Below are 26,042 nucleotides of genomic sequence, written 5' to 3'. Positions count from 1 at the left end.
CACTCACAATATGTGGAGGCTTCTCATCCATGGAGGGGTCACTCACAATGTGTGGGGGCTTCTCATCCATGGAGGGGGTCACTACAATGTGTGGAGGCTTCTCATCCATGGAGGGGGTCACTACAAAGTGTGGAGGCTTCTCATCCATGGAGGGGTCACTCACAATGTGTGGGGGCTTCTCATCCATGGAGGGGTCACTCACAATGTGTGGAGGCTTCTCATCCATGGAGGGGTCACTCACAATGTGTGGGGGCTTCTCATCCATGGAGGGGTCACTCACAATGTGTGGAGGCTTCTCATCCAATGAGGGGTCACTCACAATGTGTGGGGGCTTCTCATCCATGGAGGGGGTCACTCACAATGTGTGGAGGCTTCTCATCCATGGAGGGGGTCACTCACAATGTGTGGAGGCTTCTCATCCATGGAGGGGTCACTCACAATGTGTGGAGGCTTCTCATCCATGGAGGGGTCACTCACAATATGTGGAGGCTTCTCATCCATGGAGGGGGTCACTCACAATGTGTGGGAGCGTCTCATCCATGGAGGGGGTCACTCACAATGTGTAGGGGCTTCTCATCCATGGAGGGGGTCACTCAAAATGTGTGGAGGCTTCTCATCCATGGAGGGGTCACTCACAATGTGTGGAGGCTTCTCATCCATGGAGGGGGTCACTCACAATGTGTGGGGGCTTCTCATCCATGGAGGGGTCACTCACAATGTGTGGGGGCTTCTCATCCATGGAGGAGTCAATCACAATGTGTGGGGGCTTCTCATCAATGGAGGGGTCACTCACAATGTGTGGAGGCTTCTCATCCATGGAGGGGTCACTACAATGTGTGGGGGCTTCTCATCCATGGAGGGGGTCACTACAATGTGTGGGGCTTCTCATCCATGGAGGGGGTCACTCACAATGTGTGGGGGCTTCTCATCCATGGAGGGGGTCACTCACAATGGGTGGGGGCTTCTCATCCATGGAGGGGTCACTCACAATGTGTGGAGGCTTCTCATCCATGGAGGAGTCAATCACAATGTGTGGGGGCTTCTCATCAATGGAGGGGTCACTCACAATGTGTGGAGGCTTCTCATGCATGGAGGGGTCACTACAATGTGTGGGGGCTTCTCATCCATGGAGGGGGTCACTACAATGTGTGGGGCTTCTCATCCATGGAGGGGGTCACTCACAATGTGTGGGGGCTTCTCATCCATGGAGGGGGTCACTCACAATGGGTGGGGGCTTCTCATCCATGGAGGGGTCACTCACAATATGTGGAGGCTTCTCATCCATGGAGGGGGTCACTCACAATGTGGGGGGCTTTTCATCCATGGAGGGGATCACTCACAATGTGGGGGGCTTTTCATCCATGGAGGGGTCACTCACAATGTGTGGAGGCTTCTCATCCATGGAGGGGATCACTCACAATGTGTGGGGACTCTCATCCATGGAGGGGATCACTCACAATGTGTGGGGGCTTCTCATCTATGGAGGCGTCACTCACAATGTGTGGGGACTCTCATCCATGGAGGGGATCACTCACAATGTGGGGGGCTTTTCATCCATGGAGGGGTCACTCACAATGTGTGGGGGCTTCTCATCCATGGAGGGGGGCACTCACAATGTGTGGGGGCTTCTCATCTATGAAGGGGGGTCACTCACAATGTGTGGAGGCTTCTCATCCATGGAGGGGGTCAGTCACAATGTGCAGGGGCTTCTCATCCATGGAGGGGGTCAGTCACAATGTGCGGGGGCTTCTCATCCATGGAGGGGGTCACTCACAATGTGTGGGGGCTTCTCATCCATGGAGGGGTCACTCACAATGTGTGGAGGCTTCTCATCCATGGAGGGGGTCACTCACAATGTGTGGGGGCTTCTCATCCATGGAGGCGGTCACTCACAATGTGTGGGGGCTTCTCATCCATGGAGGGGGTCACTCACAATGTGTGGAGGCTTCTCATCCATGGAGGGGTCACTCACAATATGTGGGGGCTTCTCATCCATGGAGGGGTCACTCACAATGTGTGGAGGCTTCTCATCCATGGAGGGGGTCACTCACAATGTGTGGAGGCTTCTCATCCATGGAGGGGGTCACTCACAATGTGCAGGGGCTTCTCATCCATGGAGGGGGTCACTCACAATGTGCGGGGGCTTCTCATCCATGGAGGGGTCACTCACAATATGTGGGGGCTTCTCATCCATGGAGGGGTCACTCACAATGTGTGGAGGCTTCTCATCCATGGAGGGGTCACTCACAATGTGCAGGGGCTTCTCATCCATGGAGGGGTCACTCACAATATGTGGAGGCTTCTCATCCATGGAGGGGGTCACTCACAATGTGTGGGGGCTTCTCATCCATGGAGGGGTCACTCACAATGTGTGGAGGCTTCTCATCCATGGAGGGGGTCACTCACAATGTGTGGAGGCTTCTCATCCATGGAGGGGTCACTCACAATGTGTGGAGGTTTCTCATCCGGGGAGGGGTCACTCACAATGTGTGGAGGTTTCTCATCCATGGAGGGGTCACTCACAATGTGTGGAGGCTTCTCATCCATGGAGGGGTCACTCACCATGTGTGGGGGCTTCTAGTCTATCGTCATGTGACCGCTGCCCCCTGTGGATGCCTTGTATGTTCAGAAACTGGACCTTTTCGCTGTTTGGGTTTTGGGGGTCGCTGGGGGCTCCTCCCGGCCTCTGATGGTCCCGTCCGTCTCTGGTGATGGCGCCGCTGCTACAAGGAGACTGGAGCGATGACTGAGCGCAGAGTATAGACCGGCCATTCATTATCCACAGTCCGAGCTTTGTCCTCCCCCTGCGGCCCGGACCACCGCACTGACACCCCCATGTGGGATAGAGGTGGCACTGTGCGGCCATTAACCCCTGCCGCACTGACAGTGTCGAAGCATTCACCCCCAACTCCCAATCCCCCCCTTTTCCCCGTGTGTCTCTACTGGGGCGACCTCTGTTACTACGGAAACGACTGTTACATTGTATCAATCTGTAGAGTTAGTGATGTCCACGAGGAATGGTCACTGCTGATATTGTATTAATGGAGCGCCTGCCTGCCGGGGGCCGCTGCCTGCCTGCCTGCCGGGGGCCGCTGCCTGCCTGCCTGCCGGGGGCCGCTGCCTGCCTGCCTGCCGGGGGCCGCTGCCTGCCGGGGGCCGCTGCCTGCCTGCCTGCCGGGGGCCGCTGCCTGCCGGGGGCCGCTGCCTGCCTGCCGGGGGCCGCTGCCTGCCGGGGGCCGCTGCCTGCCTGCCGGGGGCCGCTGCCTGCCTGCCTGCCGGGGGCCGCTGCCTGCCTGCCGGGGGCCGCTGCCTGCCTGCCTGCCGGGGCCGCTGCCTGCCTGCCGGGGGCCGCTGCCTGCCTGCCTGCCGGGGGCCGCTGCCTGCCTGCCTGCCGGGGGCCGCTTCCTGCCTGCCTGCCGGGGGCCGCTGCCTGCCTGCCGGGGGCCCCTGCCTGCCTGCCGGGGGCCGCTGCCTGCCGGGGGCCGCTGCCTGCCGGGGGCCGCTGCCTGCCTGCCTGCCGGGGGCCGCTGCCTGCCTGCCTGCCGGGGGCCGCTGCCTGCCTGCCTGCCGGGGGCCGCTGCCTGCCTGCCTGCCGGGGGCCGCTGCCTGCCTGCCTGCCGGGGGCCGCTGCCTGCCTGCCTGCCGGGGGCCGCTGCCTGCCTGCCTGCCGGGGGCCGCTGCCTGCCGGGGGCCCTTGTTTGCCATGCTTGCTGAACTCGCCGATACTTGCCGAATGCCGCTGGCTGCAGATCACTAATTTCCTCTTTTCTCTCCACAGTTCTCTGTGCAAAAAACCTGGTGAAGAAGGATTTTTTCAGTGAGTATCTGCATAGTTTTTTGGGTATAATTGCTCGTTGGTGGTATTAAGCGCTGCTCTGGAGTATACGGGGGCTCGTTGGTATTAAGCGCTGCTCTGGATCATACAGGGGGCTCAGTGGTATTGAGCGCTGCTCTGCAGTATACGGGGGCTTGTTGGTATTGAGCGCTGCTCTGGAGTATACGGGGGCTCGTCGATGGTATTGAGCGCTGCTCTGGAGTATACGGGGGCTCGTCGGTGGTATTGAGCGCTGCTCTGGAGTATACGGGGGCTCGTTGATGTTATTGAGCGCTGCTCTGGAGTATACGGGGGCTCGTTGGTATTAAGCGCTGCTCTGGAGTATACAGGGGGCTCAGTGGTATTGAGCGCTGCTCTGGAGTATACGGGGGCTCGTCGGTGGTATTGAGCACTGCTCTGTAGTATACGGGGGCTCGGTGCTATTACTGAGCGCTGCTCTGGAGTATACGGGGGCTCGGTGGTATTGAGCGCTGCTCTGGAGTATACAGGGGCTCGTTGATGATATTGAGCGCTGCTCTGCAGTATATGGGGGCTTGTTGGTGGTATTGAGCGCTGCTCTGGAGTATATGGGGGCTCGGTGCTATTACTGAGCGCTGCTCTGGAGGCGGCTGCGTTATCTCTCTGGTTTCCCCCCTTACTGCAGGGCTCCCGGACCCCTTTGCTAAGGTGGTGGTGGACGGCTCGGGGCAGTGTCACTCCACAGACACCGTGAAGAACACCCTGGACCCCAAGTGGAACCAGCACTATGACCTGTAAGTGGCGGGGGCCGGGGCATACCTCAGTGTGGGCATGCTGGGACTTGTAGTGTGATCGCAGCTCTGGGGTGCCCCCCGCAGGCGCAGACAGCGGAGACGAGCGGTGACCTCAGCGGAGGAAGTGCTGACACTGGAGCGATTGTTCTCCAGACGACCGACCGGTGCAGCCAGTTCCTCCATCATTGTCTGCGGCTCCGACGGGTGACTCACCCCGGGAGCACTACAAGCCCCAGCATCCACAGCCCGGGAGCACTACAAGCCCCAGCATCCGCAGCCCGGGAGCACTACAAGCCCCAGCATCCGCAGCCCGGGAGCACTACAAGCCCCAGCATCCGCAGCCCGGGAGCACTACAACCCCCAGCATCCGCAGCCCGGGAGCACTACAAGCCCCAGCATCCGCAGCCCGGGAGCACTACAAGCCCCAGCATCCACAGCCTGGGAGCACTACAAGCCCCAGCATCCACAGCCCGGGAGCACTACAACCCCCAGCATCCGCAGCCCGGGAGCACTACAAGCCCCAGCATCCGCAGCCCGGGAGCACTACAACCCCCAGCATCCGCAGCCCGGGAGCACTACAACCCCCAGCATCCACAGCCCGGGAGCACTACAACCCCCAGCATCCGCAGCCCGGGAGCACTACAACCCCCAGCATCCGCAGCCCGGGAGCACTACAACCCCCAGCATCCACAGCCCGGGAGCACTACAAGCCCCAGCTTCCGCAGCCCGGGAGCACTACAAGCCCCAGCATCCACAGCCCGGGAGCACTACAAGCCCCAGCATCCGCAGCCCGGGAGCACTACAACCCCAGCATCCACAGCCCGGGAGCACTACAACCCCAGCATCCACAGCCCGGGAGCACTACAACCCCCAGCATCCACAGCCCGGGAGCACTACAACCCCCAGCATCCACAGCCCGGGAGCACTACAAGCCCCAGCATCCGCAGCCCGGGAGCACTACAAGCCCCAGCATCCACAGCCCGGGAGCACTACAAGCCCCAGCATCCGCAGCCCGGGAGCACTACAAGCCCCAGCATCCGCAGCCCGGGAGCACTACAAGCCCCAGCATCCGCAGCCCGGGAGCACTACAACCCCCAGCATCCACAGCCCGGGAGCACTACAAGCCCCAGCATCCACAGCCCGGGAGCACTACAACCCCCAGCATCCGCAGCCCGGGAGCACTACAACCCCCAGCATCCGCAGCCCGGGAGCACTACAACCCCCAGCATCCACAGCCCGGGAGCACTACAACCCCCAGCATCCACAGCCCGGGAGCACTACAAGCCCCAGCATCCACAGCCCGGGAGCACTACAAGCCCCAGCATCCACAGCCCGGGAGCACTACAAGCCCCAGCATCCACAGCCCGGGAGCACTACAAGCCCCAGCATCCACAGCCCGGGAGCACTACAAGCCCCAGCATCCACAGCCCGGGAGCACTACAAGCCCCAGCATCCACAGCCCGGGAGCACTACAAGCCCCAGCATCCGCAGCCCGGGAGCACTACAAGCCCCAGCATCCGCAGCCCGGGAGCACTACAAGCCCCAGCATCCGCAGCCCGGGAGCACTACAAGCCCCAGCATCCGCAGCCCGGGAGCACTACAACCCCCAGCATCCGCAGCCCGGGAGCACTACAAGCCCCAGCATCCACAGCCCGGGAGCACTACAAGCCCCAGCATCCACAGCCCGGGAGCACTACAACCCCCAGCATCCGCAGCCCGGGAGCACTACAAGCCCCAGCATCCGCAGCCCGGGAGCACTACAAGCCCCAGCATCCACAGCCCGGGAGCACTACAAGCCCCAGCATCCACAGCCCGGGAGCACTACAAGCCCCAGCATCCACAGCCCGGGAGCACTACAAGCCCCAGCATCCACAGCCCGGGAGCACTACAAGCCCCAGCATCCACAGCCCGGGAGCACTACAAGCCCCAGCATCCACAGCCCGGGAGCAGTACAACCCCCAGCATCCTGGGCGGGCCTATAACCGCAACATCCAGCATGCCTTGCGCAGGATCGGTGTATCTTATCCCATCCTGTGTGACACTGTCTGCTGAGCGGTGTATCTAATCCTCTCCTGTGTGATACTGTCTGCTGAGCTGTGTATCTAATCCTCTCCTGTGTGATACTGTTGCTGAGCTGTGTATCTAATCCTATCCTGTGTGATACTGTCTGCTGAGCTGTGTATCTAATCCTCTCCTGTGTGATACTGTCTGCTGAGCTGTGTATCTAATCCTCTCCTGTGTGATACTGTCTGCTGAGCTGTGCATCTAATCCTCTCCTGTGTGGTATTGTCTGCTGAGCTGTGTATCTAATCCTCTCCTGTGTGGTATTGTCTGCTGAGCTGTGTATCTAATCCTCTCCTGTGTGATACTGTTGCTGAGCCGTGTATCTAATCCTCTCCTGTGTGATACTGTCTGCTGAGCTGTGTATCTAATCCTCTCCTGTGTGATACTGTCTGCTGAGCTGTGCATCTAATCCTCTCCTGTGTGGTATTGTCTGCTGAGCTGTGTATCTAATCCTCTCCTGTGTGATACTGTTGCTGAGCCGTGTATCTAATCCTCTCCTGTGTGATACTGTCTGCTGAGCTGTGTATCTAATCCTCTCCTGTGTGATACTGTCTGCTGAGCTGTGTATCTAATCCTCTCCTGTGTGATACTGTCTGCTGAGCTGTGTATCTAATCCAGGCTCGCCATTAGGAATTTCAGGGCTCCATACTGGCAAAATTTTTGTGCCCCCTTGAGACTCCACCCAGGCTCCACCCCCAAACTTTCTACACTCACTGCCACTCTAGGAAAAACGCGTATATGGACACAGTCATGGCCAAAAATGTTAGCATGCACACTCCTCTGTATAATATCCCCCCACACACACACTGCCCCTATGTATAATATCCCCACACACACACACTGCCCCTCTGTATAAATATCCCCCATACTGCCCCTCTGTATAAATATCCCCCTTACACACACTGCCCCTCTGTATAAATATCCCACACACACACTGCCCCTCTGGATAATATCCCACACACACACTGCCCCTCTGTATAAATATCACCATTACACACACTGCCCCTCTGTATAAATATCCCCCTTACACACACTGCCCCTCTGTATAAATATCCCCCCCACACACTGACCCTCTGTATAATATCCCCCCCACACACTGACCCTCTGTATAATATCCCCCCACACACTGCCCCTCTGTATAATATCCCCCCACACACTGACCCTCTGTATAATATTCCCCCACACACTGACCCTCTGTATAATATCCCCCCACACACTGACCCTCTGTATAATATCCCCCCACACACTGACCCTCTGTATAATATCCCCCCACACACTGACCCTCTGTATAATATCCCCCCACACACTGACCCTCTGTATAATATTCCCCCACACACTGACCCTCTGTATAATATTCCCCCACACACTGCCCCTCTGTATAATATCCCCTCCACACACACTGCCTCTCTGTATAATATCCCCCCCCCACACACTGCCCCTCTATTTAATATCCCCCCCACACACACTGCCCCTCTGTATAATATCCCCCCACACACACTGCCCCTCTATATAATATCCCCCCACACACACACTGCCCCTCTATATAATATCCCCCCACACACACGCTGCCCCTCTGTATAATATCCCCCCACACACACGCTGCCCCTCTGTATAATATCCCCCCACACACACACTGCCCCTCTGTATAATATCCCCCCACACACACACTGCCCCTCTGTATAATATCCCCCCACACACACGCTGCCCCTCTGTATAATATCCCCCCCCACACACACTGCCCCTCTGTATAATATCCCCCCACACACACTGCCCCTCTGTATAATATCCTCCTGGTATGTATGTCCCCATGCTAAGACCTTCCTGGTATTTGTGACCCCATCCTGGGATATTGTTACCTTCCTAGCATATATGTCCTCCTCCTGGTTTATATGTCCTGATCCTGGGACCCTCCTGGTATCTATGCCCCCATCTTGGGTTTTTTTCCCCACCATCCTGATAGATAGATATATCTATCTACCTATCTCTCTCCCATTCTGAGCCCCTCCTGGGCACATTCTAATATATGTTCCCCCATTCTGTTTTTTTTTTGTCCCCTTCCTGGTATATATGTCCTCCTTGTATATATATCCACTTCCAGGGCCCCTCCTGGTGTATATATGTATTGTATATATGTCCCCTTCCTGGTTTTTGTCCCCTTCCTGGTATATCTGTTCTCATTCTTATATACATCCTTTTCCTGGTCCTCTCCTTGTATATTTGTAGGCCACAAAAAGAAAAACATTTTACTCATCCTTCCCGGCTCCCACATTGCGCGTCATCCTCTTTGAGCTGCGATGCATTTCAGCTGAATGTGCTTGCTACGACGCGCATCTAGCTGAAGCAGTGCAAGGGACCGTGGACCCACCATACCATTCCCGGCGATCCTCACCTAACTTTCCCCGCTGGATGCCGTGTCCTCGCCAGCTCCACGTTGCTCGCAGCAGTGTGATGAGGTTGTAGAGTGATGACCTCATCACGCTGCTGCACACTGCTCTGCTCCACTCATTTTGCTTCCAGCCACATAGCTAATTTGGATGCGATGCCCTAGAAGGGCTTCACATGCAATTTAGCCGTATGTGCAGTGGCTGAAGCGACAGTGAAGAGGGGGGCCCAGCCCAGGGCTTAATATAGCGAAGTAATTACCCCGGGCCCCCCTCTTTGCCGGGCCCCATACACCAGTCATGGTTGTAATGCCCTGATGGTGGCCCTGATCTAATCCTCTCTTGTGTGCTGGGGTTGTTGGTGATTTCCCACTTGCTGCTCCGCTGCCTGTGAATACAATGCCAGTGTCGCAGTGTTGCAGTGTCGCAGTGTCGCCCGGTGGTCACAGTCTGTGTTTTCTTCTCAGATACATCGGGAAGTCGGACTCTATCACCATCAGTGTGTGGAACCACAAGAAGATCCACAAGAAGCAGGGGGCGGGGTTCCTGGGCTGCGTCCGCCTCCTGTCCAACGCCATCAACCGCCTGAAGGACACCGGCTGTGAGTGCGGGACCGACCCTGACCACCCCCCCTACCCCGCCATGCTCCCCACCAACCCCGCCGTGCTTCCCACCGTGCTCCCCACCACCTGCTCCGAGCCCGCCATGCTCCCGACCGAGCCCGCCATGCTCCCCACCGACCCCGACCGAGCCCGCCATGCTCCCCACCGACCCCGACCGAGCCCGCCATGCTCCCCACCGACCCCGACCGAGCCCGCCATGCTCCCCACCGAGCCCGCCATGCTCCCCACCGACCCCGACCGAGCCCGCCATGCTCCCCACCGACCCCGCCATGCTCCCCACCGACCCCGACCGACCCCGCCATGCTCCCCACCGACCCCGACCGACCCCGCCATGCTCCCCACCGACCCCGACCGAGCCCGCCATGCTCCCCACCGACCCCGACCGAGCCCGCCATGTTCCCCACCGACCCCGACCGAGCCCGCCATGCTCCCCACCGACCCCGACCGAGCCCGCCATGCTCCTCACCGAGCCCGATCGCCTTAACCGACCCCACCGTGCTCCTCACCGACCCTGACCCCACACTCCTCCATCCTCCTCACCTGCCGCGCTCCACACCGATCCTGACCTCACACTCCCGTAGCTTCTCAGATATTAAATTTGTAGGCCCCGCCCACAGATATGCCCCACCCATAAATAACTCCCGCCCCACATGCCTTTTAAATTACGTTTTTTTTCCCCGCAGATCAACGCTTGGATTTATGCAAACTCGGCCCAAACGATAACGACACTGTGCGGGGGCAGATAGTAGGTACGTCCCTCAGGTAACTACTCCTGGCACATGGCTATAGTAGGAGGACCTCCTACACATGCAATTGGATGGATTCAGTGCCCCTCCCATGTTGGGGCGGAGCTAATCATGATTTGCTTTACAGCTGTAGCAAAACTGCAGCTCCAACCCTAGTGTTGTAGTATGGCCACAATTGGAGGGGAAGAATATTTGGTCACATGACCGCCTGCCTGCTCTGTGATTGGTCAGTTAGTATGTACATTCTTACCTCTCATTAACCCTTTACCCTCCCCCTGCAGTCAGTCTCCAGTCCCGGGATCGGATCGGCACCGGCGGACAAGTGGTCGACTGCAGCCGACTGTTCGACAATGACTTACCAGATGGGTGAGAAAAACCGCACCGGCCCTTTAAATTTGTTTACTACTAAACTTACAAGTTTTTTGTTTTTATGCCGAATTATTTTACACGAATTGTCTTAAATGTAAATTGTTTTCTAATTGGACTCGTTTTTTTTGTTTTTATAGCTCTTATTTTACGTTTTCGTTTTGGTTTTTTTAAACTAAATTTTGTTTTCAGATTTTTCTTTATTTTTTGCCATTTTTACAGTTTTTTACTGTTTTATACGCATTGTGTAACTAGCGGTTTTATACTTTTTTTTTTTTTGTAACTTTCATTTTTGTTTTTCTTAAGTTTTTTTTTTTTCTTTCCATTTTTATATTTTTGTAACTTGAGATTGTATGTCTTTTATTTGTTATTCTTGTAACGTGTTTTTATATCTAGTTTTTTCCATTTTTATTTTTTTTTAACTTATTTGTTTTATTTTGTTGGTTTTTTTTGCCGTTTTTATACTATTTGTGAACAAATTTTTCTTATGGGTGGGGTTTTCCTTTATACTATTTTTGTAACTTGCGTTTCTATTTTTTTTTTTTTTGCCAATTTTATATTTCATTTTGTAACTTGAGATTTTAGATTTGTCCTTGGTGTTTTTATAGTAATTTTGTAACTTGTGTTTTTATATATTTTTTTTTTTTTTAGTTACGGTACTTGCGTTTTTAAGGGTTTTCTCCATTTTTATATTTTGTAACTTTGTTTTTTGCCTTTTTTATACTATTTTTGTAGCCTTTTTTTTTTTTTTCCGTGTTTATAGTAATTTGTTACCTTTCCGTTTTTATATGTCTTTTATTGGGGGGTTTCTATTTTTATACTATTGTTGTAACTCACATTTTTACATTTGTCTTATTTGCTGTTTTATATTTATATTTGTGGGGGTTTTTTTCTTTTTTTTATAGTAATTTTGTAACTTTTTTTATATTTTCCCATTTTAATACTTTTTTTTGTAACACTTTTTTGATTTGTGGGTTTTTCTGATTTTATAGTAATTTTTGTAACTTTTTTTTCCACTTTTTATACTATTGTTGTAGCTTTTTATCTTGTGGGGGTTTTTTCTGTCTTTATATTAATTTAGTAGCTTGTTGGGGTTTTTTTATATTCGTCTTTTATGGGGGATTTTGTGATTTTTACACTATTTTTGTAGCTTGTGGTTTTTTTTTTTCCATCTTTATACTTTTTTTGTAACTTGTTTTATATATATTTTTTTTTTCCATTTTTATTCTGCTTTTGTAGTTTATTTTTATAGTATTTTCGAAACTTGTTTTTATATATTTTGTTTTTCGTTTTTATACTGTTTTTTGGGTTTTTTTAGGGTTTTTTGTTAATTTTATAGTATTTTTGTGATTTTTCTTTTTTTGTCTTTGTATTTTTTTGTATTCTGTTTTTATACTGTTTCTTATTTTTATAACTAGTTTTATATATTTTTTTTTGTTTTTATACTGTTTTTGTTATTTTTTTCCCATCCTTATAGTAATTTTGTCAGCTTTCTGTTTTTCTATTTGTCTTTTATGGGGGGGATTAGTCATTTTTATATTTTCATAGCTGTGTTTTTTTTCCCACTTTTATACTCTGTTACTTGTTTATATAGGGATGGATGGAGATAGATATACACATATATATATATATATATATATATATGTGTATATATATATATATATATATATATATATATATATATATATATATATATGTGTGTGTATATATATATATATATATATATATATATATATATATATATATATATATATATATATATATATATATATATATATATATATATATATATATATATATATATATATATATATATGTATGTATATGTGTATGTATATGTTTTCCATTTTTATGCTGTTTTCTTCGGCGCTCTATTGGGAGACCCAGACGATTGGGTGTATAGCACTGCCTCCGGAGGCCACACAAAGCAATTACACTAAAAAGTGTAAGGCCCCTCCCCTTCTGGCTATACACCCCCAGTGGGATCACTGGCTCACCAGTTTTCTGCTTTGTGCGAAGGAGGTCAGACATCCACGCATAGCTCCACTGTTTGTAGTCAGCAGTAGCTGCTGGCTCTATCGGATGGAAGAAAAGAGGGCCCATATGGGGCCCCCAGCATGCTCCCTTCTCACCCGCGGTGGTGCTTGTAAGGTTGAGGTACCTATTGCTGGTACAGAGGCTGGAGCCCACATGCTGTTTTCCTTCCACATCCCCTGGAGGGCTCTGTGGAAGTGGGATCTTGCCGGCCCCCAAGCCCTGGGGCCGGGCTCCATCCACAGACCCATAGAACTTGCTGGATTGGGAGCGGGAGTGCCGTTCAGGGACAAGGCCCTGCAACTTTCAGGTACTCTGTGTCCCCGGCAGGCACGGACACTCTCAAGGCTTGCTGAGCGTTATAGTGCGCCGGGGACAGTAGCGCTGTGCGCTGGGGTTAGGTCACTGCAGCTTTGCTGAGTGACGTTACATGTTGGGAACTACTGCGCCGACCGCTACTGGAGCGGCGGCGCAGCTGCGACTTGTGGTGCGCCGGGGACTTTGCGCCGACCGCGCTTTTACGGCGGCGGCGCTTCTAACTTTAGCCCCCGGCTTCTGCGGCCTAGCGCCGCTTCGTTCCCGCCCCCACCCTGTCAATCAGGGTAGGGGAGAGACGCTGCTCAATTGGCAGCGCCGAGGGCTGGAGCTTTATTTACATGCTCCAGCCCTCTCACTAGGCACAGTGGGAAGCAGACTTCCCGCTCTTCGTCTGTATACGCCCAGGGCCCGCCCCCCCTCTCCACAAGGACGCCGGCAGCCATTACACATGCGGTCTGGCTGGGGAAAGGCAGCAGGCTCTGGGAGACCCAGACTAAAGGGATTTCGGCGACCACACACCCGCTCCTAAGCGGGCGGTAAGCTGCACTTTAGTGCTGGCCCCACTAGTGCCTCAGTGTTATATTAGTGTACTTTTTTCTTGGTACCATATATATATATATATTTATATAGTGCACTGTACGGTCGCTTCTTGGCTGGACACCCTGTACTGCTCTGAGGAGGCAGCAACATGTCATCCGCAAAACGCAAGGGTGCCAAGGCACGGGCTGTGTACACTGTTTGTACTGCATGTGGGGCTGATCTACCGGCAGGCTCCAATGACTCTCATTGTGTGCAATGTTCAGTCCCAGTGGCACTTCGGCAGCCAGAGTCTATGGTAGTAGTGGCCCAGGCAGAGACGCCTGTGAACCCTGCCCCGGTGACGGGGACAGACTTTGCAGTGTTTGCTGATAAAATGTCTGAGGCTATGACAAAAATCCTGGAAACCTTGCAGTCCAGGCCAGTTGCTCAGACCATGGACACTGCTGTGTCTATGCTCTCCGGTCCCCCTCAGTTGGAACTAATCCGTACTTCAGGGGGGTCTCAAGCATCACAGGCTAAAGGCTCTGACTCAGATGACAGTCCCAGGCAGCCTAAGCGAGCTCGCTGGGAAAGACCCTCGACGTCATCACACTGCTCAGGGTCTCAGCGAGAAGAGTCTCTCTGTGATGAGACTGAGGACGGTGACCAGGATTCTAATCCTGAGGCCCCTCTCAATCTGGATGCCCCTGATGGTGACGCCATGGTTAATGACCTTATATCGGCAATTAATAGACTGTTGGATATTTCTCCCCCAGCCCCTTCTGCAGAGGAGGCAGCTGCACAGCAGGAGAAGTTCCATTTCCTATATCCCAAGCGTAAATTAAGTGCTTTTTTGGACCACTCTGACTTCAGAGAATCGATCCAGAAACACGACGCTCATCCAGACAAGCGTTTCTCTAAGCGTTCTAAGGATACCCGTTATCCTTTTCCCTCTGAGGTGGCCAAACGCTGGACCCAGTGTCCAAAGGTGGATCCCCCAATTTCCAAGCTTGCGGCTAGATCCATAGTCGCAGTAGAGGATGGCGCTTCACTTAAAGATGCCAACGACAGACAGATGGACCTTTGGTTGAAATCTGTCTATGAAGCTATCGGCGCGTCGTTTGCTCCAGCATTCGCGGCCGTGTGGGCGCTCCAAGCTATTTCAGCTGGTTTAGCACAGGTGGATGCTATCATGCATCCAGCAGTGCCGCAAGTGGCGTCCCTAACCTCGCAAATGTCTGCGTTTGCGACCTATGCTATCAATGCTGTCCTAGAATCTACGAGCCGTACCGCTATGGCGTCCGCCAATTCTGTGGTTTTGCGCAGAGCCTTGTGGTTAAAGGACTGGAAAGCAGATGCTGGTTCCAAAAAATGCTTAACCAGCTTGCCATTATCTAGAGACAGACTGTTTGGTGAGCCATTGGCTGAAATCATAAAACAGTCCAAGGGTAAGGACTCTTCCTTACCACAGCCCAGAGCAAGTAAACCTCAACAGAAAAAGTGGCAGTCGAGGTTTCGGTCCTTTCGAGGCTCGGGCAAGGCCCAATTCTCCTCGTCCAAAAGGACTCAGAAAGAACAAGGGAGCTCAGATTCCTGGCGGGCTCACTCACGCCCCAGGAAAGCAAATGGAGGAACCGCTTCCAAAGCGGCTACCTCATGACTTTCGGCCTCCTCCCTCCGCATCCTCGGTCGGTGGCAGGCTCTCCCGCTTTTGCGACATTTGGCTGTCACAGGTCAAAGACCGGTGGGTAACAGACATTCTGTCTCGCGGGTACAGAATAGAGTTCAGTTCTCGGCCTCCACTTCGGTTCTTCAGAACCTCCCCACATCCCAACCGAGCAGATGCTCTTCTGCAGGCGGTGAATTCTCTAAGAGCAGAAGGAGTCGTGATCCCTGTCCCCCCTCAGGAACGGGGGCGAGGATTTTACTCCAATCTCTTTGTGGTTCCAAAAAAGGACGGCTCCTTCCGTCCTGTTCTGGACCTAAAACTGCTCAACAAGCATGTGAACGCCAGGCGGTTCCGGATGGAATCCCTCCGCTCAGTCATTGCCTCAATGTCTCAAGGAGATTTCCTAGCATCAATAGACATCAAAGATGCTTATCTCCACGTGCCGATTGCTACAGAGCACCAATGCTTTCTACGCTTCGTGATAGGAGACGACCATCTTCAGTTCGTAGCTCTGCCATTTGGTCTGGCGACAGCCCCTCGGGTGTTCACCAAGATCATGGCGGCAGTGGTAGCAGTCTTGCACTCTCACGGACACTCTGTGATCCCTTACTTGGACGATCTACTGGTCAAGGCACCCTCTCAGGAGGCATGCCAACTCAGCCTGAATGTTGCACTGGAGACTCTCCAGGCGTTCGGGTGGATCATCAACTTCCCAAAGTCAAATCTGTCACCGACCCAATCACTAACGTATCTTGGCATGGAGTTTCATACTCTCTCAGCGATAGTGAAGCTTCCGCTGGACAAGCAGCGGTCTCTACAGACTGGGGTGCAGGCTCTCCTTCAAAGTCAGCCGCACTCCTTAAGACGCCTCATGCACTTCCTCGGGAAGATGGTGGCGGCAATAGAGGCGGTTCCGTTTGCGCAGTTTCATCTGCGTCCACTTCAATGGGACATTCTCCGCCAATGGGACGGGAAGTCAACATCCCTGGACAGGAAAGTCTCCCTTTCCCAGACGGCCAAAGACTCTCTGCAGTGGTGGCTTCTTCCCACCTCATTATCACAGGGAAGATCCTTCCTACCACCGTCTTGGGCGGTGGTCACGACAGACGCGAGTCTGTCAGGGTGGGGAGCAGTCTTTCTCCACCACAGGGCTCAGGGTACGTGGTCTCAGCAGGAGTCCACCCTTCAGATCAATGTTCTGGAAATCAGAGCAGTGTATCTTGCCCTACTAGCCTTCCAGCAGTGGCTGGAAGGAAGGCAGATCCGAATTCAGTCAGACAACTCCACAGCGGTGGCATACATCAACCACCAAGGGGGGACACGCAGTCGGCAAGCCTTCCAGGAAGTCCGGCGGATTCTGATGTGGGTGGAAGCCACAGCCTCCACCATATCCGCAGTTCACATCCCCGGCGTAGAAAACTGGGAAGCAGACTTCCTCAGTCGCCAGGGCATGGACGCAGGGGAATGGTCCCTTCACCCAGACATGTTTCAGGAAATCTGTCGCCGCTGGGGGGTGCCGGACGTCGACCTAATGGCGTCACGGCACAACAACAAGGTCCCAACCTTCATGGCACGGTCTCGCGATCAAAGAGCGCTGGCGGCAGACGCCCTAGTGCAAGATTGGTCGCAGTTCCGGCTCCCTTATGTGTTTCCACCTCTGGCACTCTTGCCCAGAGTGCTACGCAAGATCAGATCCGATTGCAGCCGCGTCATACTTGTCGCCCCAGACTGGCCGAGGAGGGCGTGGTATCCGGATCTGTGGCAGCTCACGGTCGGCCAACCGTGGGCACTCCCAGACCGACCAGACTTACTGTCCCAAGGGCCGTTTTTCCATCGGAATTCTGCGGCCCTGAACCTGACTGTGTGGCCATTGAGTCCTGGATCCTAACGTCTTCAGGATTGTCCCAAGGGGTCGTTGCCACCATGAGACAGGCTAGGAAGCCCACGTCCGCTAAGATCTACCACAGAACGTGGAGGATATTCTTATCCTGGTGCTCTGCTCAGGGAGTGTCTCCCTGGCCATTTGCATTGCCTACCTTTCTTTCTTTTCCTGCAATCTGGGTTAGAAAAAGGTTTGTCGCTCGGCTCCCTTAAAGGTCAGGTCTCGGCGCTATCCGTCTTTTTTCAGAGGCGTTTGGCACGCCTTCCTAAGGTGCGCACGTTCCTGCAGGGGGTTTGCCATATCGTACCCCCGTACAAGCGGCCGTTAGATCCATGGGATCTGAACAGGGTACTAGTTGCCCTCCAGAAGCCGCCCTTCGAGCCTCTGAGGGAGGTTTCACTTTCTAGACTATCACAGAAAGTGGCTTTTCTGGTAGCGATCACATCTCTTCGGAGAGTGTCTGAGCTGGCAGCGCTATCATGCAAGGCTCCCTTCCTGGTCTTCCACCAGGACAAGGTAGTGCTGCGCCCCATTCAGGAGTTTCTCCCGAAGGTGGTGTGAGGCAAATCCCGGGATATGAAGATGAATTATGACTCCAGTCATAATCCCTCATCACTCCCTGGCAGTGCCCCCTCCCTTCTTGTTCTCAGTGTTCCACTTGCACCTCCATGGCCATGTCCTGTGATATGGAGATGAGGTGGTGTGGGAACAAAGGACACAGGATGACTCCCTGCCGTCACCCTGTAACAAGAGTTGTATCTCATTACAAGGCTATGGAAATAGCCAGACAGAACGACTCCAGTAAAAAATGGTTCATATCTCGCAAGCCATATTTCCGATAAATATGGCAACCATAAAAATGGTGTCTCTGCATGCGGACGATGCCGGCACACCCTTTTTATGGGAGCAGGACATTGGGAAATGCCCCAGGCGTGATATCAGCCAATGGGGAACTGGCAGACAGGTCATGAGTCCCCTCGTTCTGTAGCTAAATTCATAATTGTCACAATGAGAGCGTTGGCGTCCGCCTACGACGCTCCCAGGCAAAGTTATGGCCCATATTCCATGTTGGGATATTGTCCATAACTCAAGCCAGGGGTGGAGCAGTGCTCCCTGTGAGGTCACGAAGGTAGGAGGGGACCTGGACTTGCCCAGGTTGATAACCCTACTTCGGCCATTTTCCAGTGGTCTTTTCGCTGGGGGCACGTGTAGGAAACATCTGTGGGAAGGATCCTAGAAACCTGGCCTACAGCGCCCCCCTGTGGCCAGACGCAACAAGGTAACTGCTGGAACTGTGTATGCCTGTTTGTAACCCATGCTTTGATTGTAACTGTACTCTGACCTATGTATATTCTGTAGATTCCCTATTGTATATATTGTAGTTTCTAGTGTGCTTTAGGCTGATTAAATTATATAATTAATCTTGGGCTGTTCTGTTATCTCGATCTTGAATCCCACGTCTGTGTGTTCGGCTAATAGTTACCGTAAATCGGTTGGTGGCAGCGAATTGTGCCAAGGATTATTGTGGGGAGGCCAGTGAGATTCGGGGAGATTTTATATATTCCGCCCGCGGAGGTCGGGGGAATATATACCTTACTCTCACCGGGGACCCTTCAATAATCGGCATAAGTAGTATAGCGGCCTCCTTGCTTATTGTCGGGCAATTCCATAATTGGCCTGACTATAAGAGGGGCGCTAGAGAGCGCGTCACGTGCTCTGTCTGTCGGTCGGGAGGTATAAAGGAGGGGTGACCCCCACTTGTTACCCCCCGATTGTGACGTACTGGTAGCCAGCGCGGGGGATTTCTGAGTGACCCCCCCGGTGGTTTGTGACAGGTGGTATCCTCTTTTCGTCTTAATCAGGATATCTCCTTGCCTTCCTTTTGTCCTCATCCAGTTCATCGGTATGAAAAGGATTTACATTTGTTAGATCTGGTGAGAGCACTCAGAATCTACATTTCCCGCACGGCGCCCCTGCGCCGTTCGGATGCACTCTTTGTCCTTGTCGCTGGTAAGCGCAAAGGGTCGCAGGCTTCTGTCACAAACCACCGGGGGGTCACTCAGAAATCCCCCGCGCTGGCTACCAGTACGTCACAATCGGGGGGTAACAAGTGGGGGGTCACCCCTCCTTTATACCTCCCGACCGACAGACAGAGCACGTGACGCGCTCTCTAGCGCCCCTCTTATAGTCAGGCCAATTATGGAATTGCCCGACAATAAGCAAGGAGGCCGCTATACTACTTATGCCGATTATTGAAGGGTCCCCGGTGAGAGTAAGGTATATATTCCCCCGACCTCCGCGGGCGGAATATATAAAATCTCCCCGAATCTCACTGGCCTCCCCACAATAATCCTTGGCACAATTCGCTGCCACCAACCGATTTACGGTAACTATTAGCCTGTCACAAACCACCGGGGGGGTCACTCAGAAATCCCCCGCGCTGGCTACCAGTACGTCACAATCGGGGGGTAACAAGTGGGGGTCACCCCTCCTTTATACCTCCCGACCGACAGACAGAGCACGTGACGCGCTCTCTAGCGCCCCTCTTATAGTCAGGCCAATTATGGAATTGCCCGACAATAAGCAAGGAGGCCGCTATACTACTTATGCCGATTATTGAAGGGTCCCCGGTGAGAGTAGGGTATATATTCCCCCGACCTCCGCGGGCGGAATATATAAAATCTCCCCGAATCTCACTGGCCTCCCCACAATAATCCTTGGCACAATTCGCTGCCACCAACCGATTTACGGTAACTATTAGCCGAACACACAGACGTGGGATTCAAGATCGAGATAACAGAACAGCCCAAGATTAATTATATAATTTAATCAGCCTAAAGCACACTAGAAACTACAATATATACAATAGGGAATCTACAGAATATACATATGTCAGAGTACAGTTACAATCAAAGCATGGGTTACAAACAGGCATACACAGTTCCAGCAGTTACCTTGTTGCGTCTGGCCACAGGGGGGCGCTGTAGACCAGGTTTCCAGGAACTCCCTCACAGGTCTTTCCCAACCAGGCCCCCGAGCAGAAGAACACTGGAAAATGGCCGAAGTAGGGTTATCAACCTGGGCAGATCCAGGTCCCCTCCTACCTTCGTGACCTCACAGGGAGCACTGCTCCACCCCTGGCTTGAGTTATGGACAATATCCCAACATGGAATATGGGCCATAACTTTGCCTGGGAGCGTCGTAGGCGGACGCCAACGCTCTCATTGTGACAGTTATGAATTTAGCTACAGAACGAGGGGACTCATGACCTGTCTGCCAGTTCCCCATTGGCTGATATCACGCCTGGGGCATTTCCCAATGTCCTGCTCCCATAAAAAGGGTGTGCCGGCATCGTCCGCATGCGGAGACACCATTTTTATGGTTGCCATATTTATCGGAAATATGGCTTGCGAGATATGAACCATTTTTTACTGGAGTCGTTCTGTCTAGCTAGTTCCATAGCCTTGCTAATGAGATACAACTCTTGTTACAGGGTGACGGCAGGGAGTCATCCTGTGTCCATTGTTCCCACACCACCTCATCTCCATATCACAGGACATGGCCATGGAGGTGTAAGTGGAACACTGAGAACAAGAAGGGAGGGGGGCACTGCCAGGGAGTGATGAGGGATTATGACTGGAGTCATAATTCATCTTCATATCCCGGGATTTGCCTCACACCTCCCCCCTTTTGAGGGCGCTAGGGGGCAGCACACTCCGGTGTTCCCCCGTGCGCCCGTCCGCGACCTCTCCTTGTCGGGACAGCCCGTCTGCGTTACCGTGGTCACGGCCCCTTTTGTGGCGAATGGTGAAGTTGTATTGCTGGAGCGCAAGGCTCCATCGCAACAATCGCCCATTCGTCCCAGAGACTGTGTGCAACCAGCTGAGGGGATTGTGGTCCGTCTCCACGATGAAGTGGCGCCCGTATAGATAGGGTTGCAGACGCTGCAGGGCCCACACTATGGCCAGGCACTCCTTCTCCATCGTGGAATAGGCAACTTCCCTTGGTAACAGCTTCCTGCTCAGGTACAAGACTGGGTGCTCTTGGCTCGCAGAGTCCACCTGGCTGAGCACCGCACCGAGGCCGAAGTCACTGGCGTCGGTCTGTACTACAAACGGCCGCGTGAAGTCGGCTGCCTGTAGCACGGGCGGGCTGGACAGGGCGTCCTTTAGGGCCCGGAAGGCTGTCTCGCAGTCCATTGTCCAATCGACTGCAGAGGGCAGCTTCTTCTTGGTGAGGTCCGTCAAGGGCTTTGCCAGGCTACTATAGCATGGAACAAACCTCCTATAGTACCCAGCGGTCCCCAAGAAGGACATCACCTGCTTCTTGGTCCTGGGGGTGGGCCAGGATGCGATGGCTTCCACTTTCTCAGGCTCGGGCTTCAGTGTTCTCCCACCTACCCGGTGACCGAGGTACTGGACCTCGCTCATGGCCAGCTGACACTTTCCCGGCTTGATGGTCAAACCTGCCCGGTGGATCCGCCTGAGCACCTGTGCTAGATGCTCTAGGTGGTCCTCCCAGGTGGGACTGAAGACGGCAATGTCATCCAGGTACGCGGCCGCGTACCCTTCAAGTCCCTTGAGCAGGGTGTTGACCATCCGCTGGAAAGTGGCAGGGGCATTCCTCATCCCGAATGGCATCACCGTGGACTCGTACAGTCCAAATGGGGTAATAAAGGCAGAGCGTTCCCTGGCCTTGCGAGTCAGGGGGATCTGCCAATATCCCCGGCTCAGATCCATGATGGTCAGGTACTGAGCCCCGGCCAACTGATCGAGCAGGTCATCGATGCGTGGCATTGGGTACGCATCGGCGACCGTGACAGCATTGAGCCCCCTGTAGTCCACGCAGAACCGAGTGGTTCGGTCCTTCTTAGGGACGAGGACTACAGGCGAGGCCCAAGCGCTGTTGGATGCCTGGATCACCCCCAGCTTCAGCATCTCGTCAATCTCCTGGCGCATGTGTTGCTGCACCTCCAGGGAGACCCGATATGCTGAACGCCGGATCGGGGGATGATCCCCAGTGTCCACGTGATGGACAGCCAAGTCAGTCCTTCCGGGCTGGTTGGTAAACAACCCCCGGAAGGGGAGGAGGGTGGCCCACAGCTGGGACCGTTGGTCCTCCAAGAGCTGGTGGCCAACCTCCACATCCTCCATGGATCCGCCTGCCCTAACCTGGGCTAGCATATCCAAGAGGGTTTCCGCTTCTCCCTCCTCGGGCAGGTTGCACACGGGGAGCGCACATGCCTCCCGCTCATGATGTGCCTTCATCATGTTCACATGGAAGGGCTTCCGCCTTCCACGGGCAGGGTCCAGGGTGACCAGGTACGTCACAGGGTTGAGCTGCTGGTACACGAGGTATGGGCCTTCCCAGGCTGCCTGAAGCTTGTCCTGTGGTACGGGGACCAGTACCCACACCTTTTGACCCACTTGGTAGGTCCTCTCACAAGCGTTCTGGTCGTACCAACGCTTCTGATCGGCCTGGGCTTGAGCCATATTGTCGTGTACCAGTTGCGTCAAGGCCTGCATTTTGTCCCGGAAGCGCATGACATACTCGATAACCGACACTCCAGGGGTGGCCAAATCCCCTTCCCAAGCCTCTTTCACCAGAGCCAGGGGGCCCCGCACACGTCGCCCGTACAGGAGCTCAAACGGTGAGAATCCTGTTGAGGCCTGTGGAACCTCCCGGTAAGCAAATAACAGGTGTGGGAGATACCGCTCCCAGTCACGCCCATGGGAGTCGACCAACATCTTAAGCATCTGCTTTAAGGGGCCATTGAACCGCTCGCACAGGCCATTAGTCTGTGGATGGTACGGGCTGGCCACCAGATGTCGCACCTGGACCTGCTTACAGAGGGCCTCCATCAGCTGGGACATGAATTGGGTCCCCCGGTCAGTGAGCATTTCCTGGGGAAAACCCACTCGGGAGAAAATCTCCAGCAAATGCGGTGGCCACCTTGTCAGCCCGAATGGACGACAAGGCCACTGCTTCTGGGTACCGGGTGGCATAGTCCACTACCGTCAGTATGAAGCGTTTCCCGGAGCTGCTGGGGATGGCCAGCGGGCCGACCAGATCCACAGCCACCCTCCTGAAAGGCTCATCGATGATTGGCAGAGATACTAGTGGGGCTTTGGGGTGTGGCCCCGCCTTCCCCACTCTCTGACAGGTTTCACACGAACGGCAGTAGGCAGCCACATCGGCCCCCATTTTTGGCCAGTAGAAATGCTGGTTTAACCTGGCCTTGGTCTTAGCGATCCCTAGGTGTCCGGCCATCGGAATCTCATGTGCGATCCGCAACAACTCCGTCCGGAACGGATAGGGTACCACCAACTGTCGGTCCCTGGGCCACGCCTCCGGTGAACCCTGCTGGACCGTGGCCCGGTACAGCCGTCCTTGGTCCCAGACCACTCGCTCCGGGTCCGAGTCCGAGGGAGGCTGTGCCGCCTGCTCCTTAAGAGCTTTCAGGCTGTCGTCAGCTTCTAACGCTGCCTGAAACCCCTGACTAGATGTGGCCAGAATCGACGAGACTGTCACATCTTCGGTCAGTACCCCGGGACCTGTGTCCTGGCCTCCACCTGACTCGGCTGCCACTTGGTCAGAAGGGGAAGAGCTATCGGACCTCCTGGAGGCCCCTTGGCTTCCAGCACTCCCACTGCGGGTGACAGCGGCCACAGCCGCTGCGACCGTGGGTCGTGCCTGCTCCTCCTCCGTTCCTGACCAAGTCGCCGGTTCAGGCAGACCTACCTGGCTTCCTGACACCCCGGTTGTGGGGGAACCATGCACCGAGATCTTACCTGGGAGCACTTCCGCTCCTGGACCGGCCCCAATCTCACCTGCCTGTTCCCCTCCTGCAGCAACAGAACCCCGCTGTGAAATCTCTGGGGACCCCACATTTGCTGTGGTAGCCCCCACCCCACACACTGGTCCTCCCCCTGCAGCACCCTGCTCTCTGCTTATCCCTGCAGAGGGCAACAGATCCCAGCTCACAGGCTGGTTACTTGTAGAGGCATTGTCACACCTTTCTCTGACCCCCTCCCCTCCTGTCACAGCTGCAGCTGCGTGTGTGTCTATGGTGTCTGGGCAAGCAGAAATATCAGAGTTCACTCCCTCCTCCCTTACATCATTCATAGATAACACATTAACATTGTCCGGAGGCATGTCAGTACTGGCTGAAGGTTCAGCCCTTGGTTGGGGCCCAAACTGGGAGGTTATCTGCCCCAAATCTGTCCCAAGTAGCACGTTTGCAGGGATCCGATCAGTTACCCCCACCTCCCTCACCCCTCGCCCTGCGCCCCAGTCCACATAAATGTCAGCAACAGGCAGCGCCGGGTCAATGCCTCCAATCCCGGAGACAGCGAGGGTTTTTCCAGGGATCAAGTCTTGGGGGGACACCATCTCAGGCCGCACCAGAGTCACCTCCGAGGCGCTGTCTCGCAGTCCTATGGTCACAGACCGGCCGACGGTGACAGGTTGGAAGCTGTCCAGGGACCTACCACCACCCACACAATACACCTTGGGCGGCCCTTGGGACGGGGACGGAGCCGGGGCCTTGGGACGCTGAGGGCACATGGCCTTGAAGTGTCCAGGTAGGTTGCACTGGTGGCACCGTCTTGGTTCCGCCACGGGCCTGGAGAGGGGAGTTGAGGGGGACACCCCCTGCAGTCTAGGGGCAGGTGGGGCAGTCGCAGAATTCATCTTACCCCCTCTCCAGGTGCTGCTGGTGGCCGCTCTCCTGGCCTCAGGGGCCCGGTTGTTGGTGTAGTCATCGGCAAGGGCAGCTGTAGCCGTGGACCCCTTTGGCTTCTGGTCTCGGATGAACTGGCGGAGATCCTCAGGGCAGTTCCACAAGAGTTGCTCCGTGATGAACAAGTCCAGGATCTCCGGTCCGGTGGAAAGCTGCAGGCCTTGGGTCCAGTGGTCGGCAGCTCGGGCAAGTGCCCGCCGGTGGTCAGCCCAGGAGTCCTTTGGTCCCTTCTGTAGGCTCCGGAACTTCTTGCGGTAGGACTCTGGAGTGAGGTTGTACTGTTGGATCAGGGCCCGCTTGATGGTGTCGTAGCCCTGATCTGCCTCAGCAGGCAAGTCCCCAAGGATATCCAGGGCCTTACCCCTTAAACGGGGGGTCAGGTATTTGGCCCACTGGTCCTTGTCCAGATGGTGCTGCAAGCAAGTCCGTTCAAAAGCAGTCAAGAAAGAGTCCAAGTCTCCATCCTTCTCCAGCACTGGGAAGTCCTCAACACGGACCTTTGGAAGTTTGGTGTCTCGAAGGTCACATGTGGCTGATGAGGGCCGGAGCTGAGCTAGCTGCAGCTGGTAGTCACGGTCTGCCTGTCGCTCTCGCTCTTCACGCGCTGCCTGCCGCTCTCGCTCCGCAGCCTCACGCTCTGCGTGCCGCTCTGCCCTGCGCTCTGCCAGGAGTTCCTTGTAGCCCTTCTGGTCTCCAGCCTGGAGAAGGGCCATAGCCATTTGAAGAAGGCTATCCGAGCCTCCCAGGCTCGGTGGAATGGCACGTGGTGATCTGCGGCACGCTGCAGAGCTAGGCGATTCACTGTCCCTTTCAGAGCGGAGGGCTGGCATCTGGCTCGTTGAGGAACCTTGGGTGAGCTCCTCCTCATCTTGTCCAGCAGTGCCAGGTTGCGCAATGTCCTCGGCAGAACGGTTTTCTGGCGTCGAGCTCCTGGAGGACTCGTGGGCAACCTCCTCATTGCTGTCCACAGCACCGTCCTCCCTCTCTTCGGCTCCTGCCTTAGCATTGGCCAGTTGCATAGCTCTGCTCCTGGTGCCATCAGCCATTCTTGCAGACTTTTGGTCACTGACACAGAACTGACACCTGATGCCTCCACACACCTTACAGTATCT

At 54.4% G+C, this 26,042-nt stretch overlaps 1 protein-coding gene across 1 annotated transcript in view; it reads left to right on the top strand.

Annotated features, from left to right (window-relative positions):
• Nucleotides 1-2,689: 2,689 nt before the first annotated feature.
• Nucleotides 2,690-26,042, top strand: part of SMURF2 (SMAD specific E3 ubiquitin protein ligase 2) — a 33,580-nt gene continuing 10,227 nt past the window's right edge. Inside the window, exons 1-6 of the mRNA XM_075352165.1 lie at nt 2,690-2,708; nt 3,779-3,817; nt 4,479-4,587; nt 9,500-9,633; nt 10,339-10,404; nt 10,683-10,767. Coding sequence (XP_075208280.1) covers nt 2,690-2,708; nt 3,779-3,817; nt 4,479-4,587; nt 9,500-9,633; nt 10,339-10,404; nt 10,683-10,767 — 452 coding nt within the window. The remainder of the gene's footprint in view (nt 2,709-3,778; nt 3,818-4,478; nt 4,588-9,499; nt 9,634-10,338; nt 10,405-10,682; nt 10,768-26,042) is intronic.

Source organism: Anomaloglossus baeobatrachus, chromosome 5, assembly GCF_048569485.1.
Source record: "Anomaloglossus baeobatrachus isolate aAnoBae1 chromosome 5, aAnoBae1.hap1, whole genome shotgun sequence".
Taxonomy (NCBI): Eukaryota; Metazoa; Chordata; class Amphibia; order Anura; family Aromobatidae; genus Anomaloglossus; species Anomaloglossus baeobatrachus.
Note: the sequence above shows the minus strand (reverse complement) of the source record. Positions and strands in the feature narration are given on the sequence as shown.